This window comes from Colius striatus, chromosome 8, assembly GCF_028858725.1.
Source record: "Colius striatus isolate bColStr4 chromosome 8, bColStr4.1.hap1, whole genome shotgun sequence".
In the NCBI taxonomy this organism is placed as follows: Eukaryota; Metazoa; Chordata; class Aves; order Coliiformes; family Coliidae; genus Colius; species Colius striatus.
Window position 1 is genome coordinate 10,805,672 of NC_084766.1, and position 12,593 is coordinate 10,818,264.

Genomic DNA, 12,593 nt, shown 5'->3' on the forward strand with positions numbered 1-12,593 from the left:
CAATATTTACTCATGCCAAGTCCCAGCACAAAACCTTGCAACAAAAGCATCATCACATGTACCAGTATAGCTTTTAAACACTCAATATGACCACCAGAGAAGGAATATCTGCTCACAGCCATGGCATCAGATTGATTTTTAACTCCCAGTATTATACGTAAGGTGAGCATTCACTGAGCTAAGCATCATATTGCATAACACAGAGATTCAGCACTGAAAACTCCTTAACATATGTAAATTCAGACACATAAATGTAATGTTAACAATGGCCAAAAACTGCCTGTTTTTCAGCAGGACACCAACATGTCTTCTGGGAATGCTAAATTCAGATTTTAAAGCCTTTTAGATGTGACTCACCACCTGAAGTGCATTTTAGTGTTGCTATTTCTCCACAATTCTATTTTTTGCTTCTTGTTTATGAAGATAAGGTGTTTTCTGTGGCTTATCTACTGGAGCTCAGCCTAACATGGCTACACGTAAAAGCACATAAGAAAATCTCATCCTCCTATGTCAGGAGCAGCCATGTGGCCTCTCAAGCACTAGTTTTGGCATGCTAAACTGTTGTTGTTTACTCTTCAGCAGTGACTGAGACAGACTCCTGCAGCTCTGGGATTAGAAGCTATTTAGCTAATCGATGCAGCACAACCAGAAAGATCCCATAACAACATCAATAAATGGGCTTCAAAACCAGCAACTTTTCTTCCTTTCATGTATTTTTCTGCACCAAAGTTCAGGAAGAAATATTTCTTGAGAGGAAAGCCACTGCACGAGAGAACTACAGTTCAGGTCTGAGAGCACTTTAAAAACTGCTCCTAAGCTTTGGAGCCAGAACTGATTTAATCACACAGATCCATCTCCTGCAAAAGAGATTTTCTGTAGTGTTGGATTTTTTTCTTCCCTGCTATAGCTTCAAGATACAAAATGTGTTTCTGCCCAAGCTTCTCCTCTAATCCCCTGAAAAACCCCAATTGGGTATGTGGCACTCAGAACCGGAGGAGGAGAAGTCCCATGTGTCAGAATGGCAAACTCTAGATGTTTTCCTGGGGAGCGTAAGTTATATATAAATGATGATTAAAGAACATGTACCAGAAGGTGGAAGATGATAGCTCATTGGTCCCTACTCTAGGTGCTGAATGACCTGCTAAGATATTTTCTCCCTCTGTTGACAGATACTGTGCTGGAGTGACATAGCCAAAGCATACTTAACTTGGGAAAATGAGAACTATGATAAGAAGAGAATCTAAACAAAGAAAACAAATAGTACTGAGTAGTTATCTAGATCACAATTGAGGTAACAAAAGCACATGGATGTGAAATGGAGAGAAGAAAACGGAAGGTTGGTGGTGATGCCGTTGGTAGCAGAGATCCTCAATATAAAGTCACTCTAGGCTGTGCATTTTCACTGACTTTGAAGGCACTGATGGCCACATCTCTGCCTCTCTGTGTCCAATGTATCAAATCAGAATGGGATATGCTGGACAGTATCATACAAACATGCAACATAGCAACAGTGCTCCTGAAGCCAGCTCAGCTGTTGCTGTATCTTGCTCTCCAGTGCCTCTGGTTTTAAAGACAGCATGCACAGACTTTTTATTCTCATAGAACAGTTAATCCATCTAAATAAGAGAGCTTGTAACTACAGAGCTGCTAGTTTATAAGTCAATCCTTTAAATTTCACCTGCCTAGAACATGCAATCAGGGTATGGTAGTTCTTACTGCATAACACTTTTTCTTCACTACAGAAGTTCAGAGCTTGTAGTTTGTTTAAATACACCATGGCTCTTGACTTAAGAGTCCCTACTCCACTTCCTGACAATAGCACAAATCCCACAGCAGCAAATGTGTGCTGGGAAATGATGCTTTGCCTGTGTTAGTTACATGTATAACCGAGGAATGAGGATGAACAACAAGGGACTTACTGTTGCCCTCTTTAAAATGACATGACCGGAGTCATGCTGTAGACAGGCAAATGTGACTGGTTTTTTTTCCCTGAACATGGTTTTACCTACTGGGTAGTTTAATTTTTAAAGATGAAATTATGAAATTCAGCTCCACCCAGAGAAGACCCCTCAGTGTTAAACTGAAGCCCCTTTTCTGTTTGTCTCTACAGAACCACATGCCAGCTCCACCATGTTGCCACCCTGTCAGGCATAAAGTTCGGTACAGAGCTTGTGCAACCACACCAGGCTGGCCTCGAGACTCAGCAAACATGCACTGCCTCTCAGCTGTGACAGTAGCTCAGATGTTTCCATCATTCTAATGTGACTAAAAGGCCACTAGTCCAGAACCGGATCCTATTTGGACATGGGAGAGCAGGCAAAGGGAACACGTGACTGCCTGCACCTGTCAATGTCAATGCCTCCCTTGACTACTTACTATTTGTGGGACAGAGAAGAGCAGGAGAAAGGAAAACACTCACAGATAAGTTGTGCAGGCTAGGAGGCAGCTCAGCTCTGACCAAGTTCAGAGGGCAGGCTGTGCAGAAACCAAAACCAGGTAAGAACTATCTCCAGAATTAGAACTACATACGTCTGAAGAAACTGTGCAAACCAGGGCAAATCTCGTGGACTGCTGGATGATTTAGCAGATAAGAACCCAGATTGATTCATCTGTAAAATATAGGCTGAGGATATGTCACAAAAGTATAAAGCTGGAGAATCTCCTGGGGTTTCAGCAGAACTATTTCAGTTTCATGTGAGAATAATGTAACTGAAACCAGTATCTGGTGGAGTTGGAATTACAGAGTAGAAAAGTCACATGACAGTGACTTTTCCCACTGCCACAGATTATAATCAGCTGAGTTGCATCCTGAGATGATGAATTCAGCCCTAAGATGTCAGTGTGATGACAGAATGATAATACTGCTGGACAAGGAGCTGCAAGCATGACACCTAAGTTGTGGCACACGCCCAGCAGAGTTGTGAAAGCTGCTACTCTGCACAAAAGATACAGGTGAGATGGTGAGACTTGGTTCATTCAGTTTATTTGATCAGCTACAGTCCAAGTATTTGAACACAATTGATTTCTTACCCAGCTAAAGGAATTACTCCAAGATCTAAATAATGCATGAAGAATATAAGTGTAGTCAACACTGAGATTATCATTGTTAAATTCTGAGCACCACATACAACACTAGAGATCACAACATTTATGCATGGGCTCTCAGAATTAATTCACAACATCACTCTTAAAACCAATCCTGGGAAGTGAGAGGTGTTGCTTGGGTTCTCAAAAGCCACCCCCTAGCACCTTGGAAAGCCAGGTCTCTTATTTCAGAGTCTAAATATTTACTTTGGGCAAAACTTTTTAAGGCAAGCAAATATTAAGTGGACCACCATCACACATATGTATTTCATATTAGATAAAACTGATAAGGAAATTCAAATTTGTCCTCAAGAGTTCAGTTTTTAATCTCTAATATTATTTTTTTAAGATAGAGTAGAGCAATACTGACAACCTAGGTTAGGTTTGTACCTAATAGGTTAATGTTTACCATCAAGAGAACAATGATTTAGTCTGAACTTGGGACAACAGAAAAAATCAGGTCCCTATAATGTACCTGATGAAACAGCAGCTTGCCTCACACTACTCATTGCAAAACAAACAGCTTAGAAATTCGGAGGCATCCAGTCATGAAGGCTGAGTCAAGCTGTAGGAGTAGAGGGTAATTTCTACAAATGAACAATGGCATCACTTGCAGAGTCATGTCTATTGATGACTAGTTAGTATCAGCTCAGAAAAAGGAAACTACTTCAGTTCATAAAGTCTCTTAAGCCATGGGAAAAAGTATTAAGCACTTAATAGCCAGGGATGCTGACACTGTATTTACGTTGTTTCTCTTGCTGTAAATACAGATGTTTTAAGTAACGCTTCTCTCATGTTTGGTTTCTACTGTCAGTTGAATGGAAACTATGTGCAACGTGGAAAAAAAATAGCAAAAGCAGATGAGAGTATGCATATGATAAAGATGAGAAGACTCTCTATAGAGAAAGCTCAAGCTTTTCTGAAAGTTTCCTTACATAAAAACCAGATCAACTCCACTTACCTTCAGTGAAACACAATATTAGGACAAAATCTCAGTCTCTATTGATCTAAATATTTGGCAAGAAATAAGCTTATTGCTCAAAGATTGAACATAACACTAAACATTCAAGTTTACATCTTTGCAGTTTTTAGAATATATTCTGTAATACTTTCTTACAAGGAATGGTTTTTTGCCATTACTTCAATTGAAATTGATGTCTAGTGCAGTCTACAGGCTCACGCTTCCCTGAAAGGAAATAACACATGTTGACAGTGGCGTTTGTACCTTTGTCTGTGCATCAACAGCAGCTCCTTGGTTAGCAAGAACCTCTGCTACATTGACCCTGTCCTCTTGAGCAGCCAGGTGGAGTGGTGTCAGTCCACTCTGTAAATTAGAAGCAACAAGTAACAATGTTCAGAGGAGGCACGTGAATACTAAAATGCAAATTCAGGTATCAGTAAGACTCAAAATGTCCTACTGAATTTAAAGAAATCATAAATCCCACTTTTGCTGTGCTTCCTGATCACAACTGTTAATTTGCAAGAAAGTACAATTTCAAAGCTGGGAAGTCAATGTTTCTTTTATACAAGGAGCATTACTTTATGCAGCCTTCAATGTGGGATAGGAAAATATAGTACTTTAAGAAAAAGGTAAGATAATATTTTTTTACCAGCTAATTCACTCCCTTAGAATGCATAAGATTTTAAAAGAAATGCTGAATCATTGCTCACACTTTTACAAGTTTTCCAGAAGTAACATCCACTCAGATTTATCCTTACCTTTTACTCCTCTACTTGATTATTTTTAAACACAATCAGAAAAGATAAGACTACATTTCTCTGTCATCAGGTTCATTTCTCTCCACCCAAGGAGTATAAAGACTTGCTAGATGACATGTACTGATACTCTTACTTTTTGGTAGCTTGTTATTTTTCTTATCTGAAACTTGAGACTAAAATCCTTAAAGCCTCACAAAGCTGTGCAACTTTCTGTCACATAAAAGACCCCAGGTAAAAGGAGTACAAGAGGGACTCTGCTGAGGGGATGGTGTTAGGAATGGGAAAGATTACCCTTTACTTGACAATTAAAATTCTTTTCCTCTCCTCCTGTTCTTACTGCCTTTAGCACCAGTGACAGAATGAATGGCAGCACTTGGCACATTAGGCAGAAATGCCAAGTTTCCTACTCTTGAACCCAACATTACTTTACTCCAACATGAAATCCTGATGACAATGTAGCTTAGGTGAGTCACACTACACAAATATACAACAGTAATGAAATGTAAATTAACTAATGGAGCCTGGATATTATGGGCCAAACCTTCTGAAAAGATCTAGTTAGTGCTCAGTGCCTACACTGGGACTCTGAGAATTCAGCTCTCAATCATTCTGTTGTAGAACCTGAACAAAACAAATGTTCTTTTTATATCCATTGCAAAACTCAAAATTGAGTCTGCTTTAAATATCTGACTTCAAATGTAGGTGCTGAGCTTGGAGGAAATGTGCATGGCTAAGAGAGTACAGGGAAAACTATTTTAAGAAGGTAATTTTATCAGTATAATGAGAAACTAGAGATTACAACTGGCCAGTAACAGACTGAAGGATGTTGCAAGTAGTTAACCTCTGGTGGGACTGAATCAAAATGCCAAGCAGCTGCAATCATTCTCTCTGCATTAGCTTCAGCAGCAAAACTATGATAGCCAATGTGATGCAGAATGTGTACATGGCAAATTGCCCTGTGGAGATACGAAATACATCCTGCACTGCATAAGCCCACACACTTGATTGAGACTGAAGGGGAAAAAAAGCAAAAATCAACATCTGCAACAGAAGCTTCCTGAAGGAGGACCCAAAAATAACCAAACCGTAAAGTTAAAACAGGAAAAGACAGCAGCCCTGTGCAACATCACCCACAGCCTTAGAGGACAGCGAGTCTTTCTACCTGCTGAGAAGAAGAAATATTCTCCATGAAAAATTTGTCTCTTGCCCCTCTGCTTTAGCTGCATAAATCCATACTGAAACTGCACTTTATGGCATCTCTGATGTTTAGTGGAGCATTTAAAGAGTCAAGGCTGTACGTTTGCTAGAAACATGACTATAGAGCAGGTTCAATGTCCTGTAATTCATACATACAGAAACTAAAAGTCTACCAACTCATCTTTCCTGCCCCCAGGAGAAATTACACCAAAAGTCACTGTGCTTTAAGGAGCACCCTCTAGGGAGGAAGAATCACTCATATTAATCAACAACATCTCAGAAAACCTTGCTGTTATTATCCCATAAAAAACTAAGCTTCCCTTAACAAGTTGGTTGTTACCACTACTTAATGGGCAGACATATATCCAGAGGCTTGTAAATGACACGTGCCAACCCCACGAACAGCTGCAGGGAGGAAGATGTTTTCTCTCTGGGCATGTTTTGGCAGACGAGCATAATGTGGAAGGAAGGGAGATGGATTCTTAAGTTGCTCTGCAGCATGTGCTATCACCAAAACTTGGGTATTATAAAATACAGTTGATGCGTTCAGTGTGACATGGCATGCTGCATGTTGTGCCCCCTGCTAGAATGATGCTGTGTATTCCAACAACTCCAGTGGGTTTCAAAAGGTACAGAATCACAGTGGACAAAATTTTATTGCAGACCCTGTCCTTTCCATCATCATGTTTGTTTAGCACCAACCAGGGGGAAGGAACACTTACCTTGTTGCTTAGATTTACATTAGCGTTTCTACTAAGAAGCAATGACACCATGTCCACGTGGCCATCCTGAGAGGCAAGATGTACAGGGGCAATGCCCTGTCTGGTGACAGCATTGGCATCAGCACCGTATTCCAGCAGCGTGGTCGCTATGTCCATCTGGTTTTTCTTGGCAGCTATATGCAGTGGCGTATAGCCATTCTGTCGACAGAAAGCACTTCATTGCAAGCTACTCATTAAACAGTGTGATAAATCACTTTCCTGTACCTACACCCAATTCTATGAAAGTAAGTCATTAATTCTAAAGATTCTGTCAAACATAGTCAGACACAATATTAAATACCTGTACAAATGAATGTACCAGGGCTTTATGCAATCTGGTTTTGGAAGCACTGCTACAAACAGGAGGATTTTGAGAGAAAGTTTCAAATTTAGGAAAAACATTGTTCAGAAGAGCACAACCTATAGCAATAGGAATCTCAGTTTCATTTCACAGGCATTTACAACTTTCCCTTAAATGTACATAAAATCTTTAACAGACAGAAGAGCAGGATGTGTGCTCATAACTCAGAACAGCTGTTATTGTTTGGGGTTTTTTCCCATTTCCCAGTGAGAATGAAAGCATTATGTACATGAAAGATGTCCTTTCTTGCAGCATTTACCCTAACCTTACTGACAGGCTGTTTTCCTTCAGAGCAAGGGAAGATTAAAGCTTAGAGCTTTAGAGTCTTCCATCCTTTATTTTTTTATTCCTCCCAGTATATGTACCCAGTGAGCCCCCTACTAAGACTAAAAACGCAATATCTATTGAATGATAAAATGTTATAACCCTAAAAAAAAAGGGGATAGCTTTGGAAGAAAAGAAATAACTAATTAGCACACAAATGCTGAAACACTGACTAAGTTATGATGAGCTATTGGTAGATTGTGATGCATGTTTAAATCAAGAACTTTCAGTCTTTCAAAAATGTATTAGTCCTGGTTTTAAAGCGAATGGGAACTGTGCACGTGTATGCTGTGACTGGGGAAGGTGGTCAGGGGGGATGAGACCCTAGCTGCATTAGCCATTTCCTATGGTACCATAAGTACTATGTGCATCTCAGATTACACAGCTCAAATAAATCTATTTAAAGGCACAAAGCATTCACCTGGCTTTGCTCCTCCCTGCACCCCACAGGGTGCCAGGGCTGAACTATAAGAGAAGTGAGGTCACAACAGATGCAAGGTGATACAAATAGAAGCAAAGAATAAATACACAGGGGTACACAAGTGATTATGAGAGAGCTTTCATAGTAATCTGCATGAGACACACACAGCACCAGCTCCACGTGGAAAAGATTCTGTAACCTTCAAAATTCAATTCAGACTTTAGACACTAAGATATTTTTAAATGACACTCAGGAAAAACAGTACCATAATTAATAAGGGAAGTATATGGTCACAGATTTTTCACTTTGAAGAGAAAATGCTTCAAGAAAAACAAATGTGATCCTCTCCCTTAGACTTTGTGCACAAGACTGACACATTAAACAGCCATTGCCACATAAACACCTACTACATTGTAAACACTATGTGCTAAATCCTGCTCCTATGCCAAACTGTGTATTTTAAATGGAGCTCATGTACATTTTGTAAAATAACAAGTGCAGTTTTCAAGCCTTTTCCTCAGAAATGGACATACATTGCTTTCAGTGAGATGGAAAGCAACAGGTTGCCAAGAGAAGGCAAAAAGAGAGCTGAAAAATGAAAGCTGGGATTCCGCTCATTTTAAGTCCACATCTTCTCATAAGGGCTATGTTCTGCCATTACACACTGATGTGGAGGGGAATGGAGGAGTTTGAAATGAAAGGTACTGGGGTTATTCTGGCTGACAGGGAAAAGAGGTAAAAAGGGAAATGGTTTAAGATGAAGGGATAAAGAAGGCTTTTGGGATGGAGAGTGAGACAGATACAGAAGCATTGTAAGGTAGATGCAAAAATAAAATTAGGCAAGAGCCTAATTTTTGCCTATGAAGTAAGAAGAATGGTCATCAGAATAACTGTTTACATCACAATGTTGTACACAAGGCCATTTCCCATACCCTTTCACTGATCACTCTTCAAGGCAAATGCTTCTGGGCCAGGCTAATGAGCCACTCTTAAGATCAGTGTTAAAGATAAGAATGTCCCAGGAAAAGCAACTCCTGATTAAACTAACTGGAGAACTAGTGATGAGATATGACATAGTACATTTATTTATTAGACCACATTTACAAAAGAAATGGGAAATCATCTGCTGTTACCAAAATGATCTTTCAGATGACTGCACATTGGGTGCCTAAAGCAACAAACATGCTGCTGTAATTCCAGTTAGCACTGACTTTCTACGCAGTGTTGCTGTGGCTCACTTGCTGCAGAATACTTACAAATGCTTTCTTTTAGGAACACTTACAGCTGGCACTTGAGGATCTGAAGTGGCAGCTGCAAAACTGTTCTGTTACAGGTGGGGAAGCTAAAGTGACCAGACACATGAGTGTGTGTAAAATTCTACCATAGTCTACAGTGCTTCCACCTTGGCTTGGATTTGCAAGCCCTTGGCAGTGGCTGCTGCAATCCCTGTCTCTACAGGATGCACAGCTTCCACTGGCAGTTTCTTTCAGTGAAAACTGGGTCAGTGGCTTCTCACCCTCTTCGGAAAGCCCTTTTTTCCCCACAGTGGCATTTAAGAGTGCTGTGTTGCAGCAGTAAGAGATCAGAGATCACTCCAGTTCACCTCCTGGGGCACCGCTCTGGCAGATTGCCAATATCGACATTATTGATTTTAAACCCTACAGTTGTTGCTGGCTCTCCATGTTTATTTAACTTTCCTCTCTTGCAGTATAAACTCTGGGACCTACCATGGTTGACAGACTCCATCCTCTTCTTTAGCCATGCAGAAGGCCTCTAGAGTTATGGTTGTACTTACTCATGTGTGAAAGGAAGGCAATCAAGGGGTGCTGTCTGTCAGTCTATGATACTGGCTTTTCCACTAGCTCGCCCTTTACCACGGTGGTTTTTCTAAAGTGATTTTAGGAAATTATCTGGGTTGTTGGTGATGAAGTAGTTACACTGCACTTACTCCACTTGAACCTACATATGCTTCCACCCTGTTTTACTTAATGTTGCTGTCCAACTATTGACTATTGATCCACACTTAAAACTGTGATCCACAAAGGATACAGACACTTCAAGTTTCTCTACATTCTTTCTTCTACTCAGAACTAGAATACATTTAAATATTTATTCTTTCACATCTCCTGGAACCTTACACTATGTGTTGTATTGTCTACAGTAAATTGCAATCAAAGCAGAGCTGTGACTGGTTGTTTTATTCTCTCACCACTCCATTTACACTGTGGTAGAGGCATTGTGAAGCACATTAATAATTAGGGACATTGTACTGAGAAACATTTCACATCTGAGAAGACATCCTGTGGCACAATACAGGAGAACTACCCCTGTGCAGCAGGGCATTAACTTGCCCTGCAAAAATGTTAAGTTGCAATGATATAAAGTTGGCTGGCTTGGAGAAGGTACTAAGGAGATAATGCATGTGAAAGCAAGGCTCAGTATTCACCAAGACTGAACTTCACTGAGATGTTTTTACATCCATATTTGCTTTTTCACTGTGGTTTTATTCAGCCACAGAACTATTTTAAGAGCTCTATGTGGTTGTGAGGTATTAAACAAGGTCACTGAGCCTTCTGTAATTGCAAGCATATACAGCCTAGAAAGAATAGAGGCAGATAGAGAATAAGATGACAGACAAAGCCTAGACATCATTCCCCCAGAGTGGCCAATACTTGTACCTTGGCAGATGCATGAGGTGAAGCTCCCTGGTCCAACAGTAGGAGTGCCACTTTTTGATTATCGTAGTGTGCAGCTACATGCAGTGGTGTTAAACCGCTCTAAAACACATGCAGAACAAACAGGTGCTGTTACAGACTCTCTCCAGGGAAAACTTAAGGGTTTGGAGAAATTAGGAGTAGATAAGGTGAAAAACCATATTTGTTATTCATTCACGTATCCAGAGTCTTTGATGACTTCAGAATAAAATAAAACAGAGAACTGAAAATCCTCACTGAGCTGTGAAAGCCCTATTCTCTTTCGCAGGGAAGATGAGCAGAGCAGCACACATCTGCGCTGCTCCCAGGACAGAGCAGGTAAGGAATTTTGACCCTGAGGTCACACCCTCGGCAATGTTTTTCTTTTACTGCAGTGGATAAGTAATCTGTCCCTTGGATCTGTAAAAATCCAAGCTGGGCTGGTTTTAAAAGCTTGAGGTCCTACTGGGCTTTGCCCTCTGTCATGAGACCTGGGGGAGCAGAGCCAGCTGCCTGAATTCTTTGATAAGGACTGTAAATAGCCTGGGCAGGAAGGCAGGGGAATGGTTTGTTTGCATTCCCCAGCATGGGTACAGAGAGAACATAATTTTGTTGTCAAATAATGACAACAAAAGTAAATTTCCTCAAGTTTACTGGCTCTTGGTAGCTCCCAACAAGGACTGGGACATTACATGAAACCCATACCAGTTAAACCCAGACTGTGGATACTAGCGTGATGGTAAGTAGGTAGAAGGATATTATTAGAATACTGTGTGCATTTAGATATTTGCTGTACAAATGGCAGTGGCTTCTTCTGTCCTACCTTTCCAGAAGCATCAGGAGATGCATTCTTCTGAAGCAGGAGGTTGGCTACCTCAATTTTCCCGTATTTTGCAGCCACATGTAGAGGAGTGAATCCTTTCTGTAAGAAAAAGCAGTTACATAGCAGCCTTGTGCACTCTGTCAGAGTAAGGTTTGTCTCCTGATTACAAGGATACTACGGTTTCCATTCATTCCCTTAAAATAGTCCTGAATACAAGGCAACAAGTCCCGCAGATTCCCAACTGCCCTGGCAGGTCTGGAGGTACTCCCTTGCAAGGAAAAAGCCCTATCTACATTAAAACAACTGTAAAAAGGGAAGAGGCAGTTCCTTTCTTCACACCACCCAAGGACAAGGCTGGTAACAGCTTTTCAACTCCAGCCAGGAATTTCTGCTGTGCATTCCTTTCATTCCGAGAAAACTCATGTCTGATCACTGGGCTGTGTTGCACATCAAACTCCAGCAAAAGCATGAAGCTTTGTACCCTTCTAATAAAATGCAGCTGACTTACATTATTTGTACATATATATGACCCTTGCAGCATTTAATTCACAAGTAGCACTTGCTACAGGCATATTTTGCTATTGAAGCTATCACTTTTGTCACTCCCTTACCTTGGTAATGATAGATAAAGATGCACCATGATCCAAAAGAACAGAAGCTACATCTTCATGCCCTTCTCGAGCAGAAAGATGCAAAGGCGTGTAGCCAGACGTCGTGGCTGCATTTGGAGATGCTCCTTGTTGTAGCAGCTGCTGCACTATATCTGCTTTTCCCAGTCGAGCAGAAATGTGCAGCGGCGTTTGGTCATCCTAAGCATAAAGGAAACGGCACTAAGGATCGTATTTTAAGAGCATTAAGTATACAATTTTGTGCTTTTAAACTGGTGAACAGTGCCAATAGCTTTACAGTGGATGCAACTGAAGATAAAATATGGTGCTGAAACTCCCTTTCTCACTGCTCATTCAGAACACAATAATCCTTATAGCCTTAAGTACAGGGCTCGCCCTGTCACGTGTCTTGTTGCTTGTTTATTTGTCTTTAGTGAAAAATATTGTGTTTGTGATCATGTTCTGAGATCTAATACATCATTTCTTCCTTATTCATGATTTAGTTTTGTATTTTTGTCCTCCCCATTCTCAGGTGTACAACTCTTTGGATTAAGCACACTATTGCTATGGCCGATGGAAGGCCATGACTTGACTTCTTCCTG

The 12,593-nt window shown here is 40.6% G+C and overlaps 1 protein-coding gene across 1 annotated transcript in view; it reads right to left on the reverse strand.

The window, feature by feature from the left end:
- The window catches only part of ANK3 (ankyrin 3), a 211,589-nt gene that overhangs the window by 91,128 nt on the left and 107,868 nt on the right, over window positions 1-12,593 (reverse strand). Inside the window, exons 14-18 of the mRNA XM_062001483.1 lie at window positions 11,995-12,192; window positions 11,384-11,482; window positions 10,546-10,644; window positions 6,723-6,920; window positions 4,310-4,408 (exon numbers count right to left, since the gene is read on the reverse strand). Of these exons, the coding sequence (XP_061857467.1) occupies window positions 4,310-4,408; window positions 6,723-6,920; window positions 10,546-10,644; window positions 11,384-11,482; window positions 11,995-12,192 (693 nt within the window). The remainder of the gene's footprint in view (window positions 1-4,309; window positions 4,409-6,722; window positions 6,921-10,545; window positions 10,645-11,383; window positions 11,483-11,994; window positions 12,193-12,593) is intronic.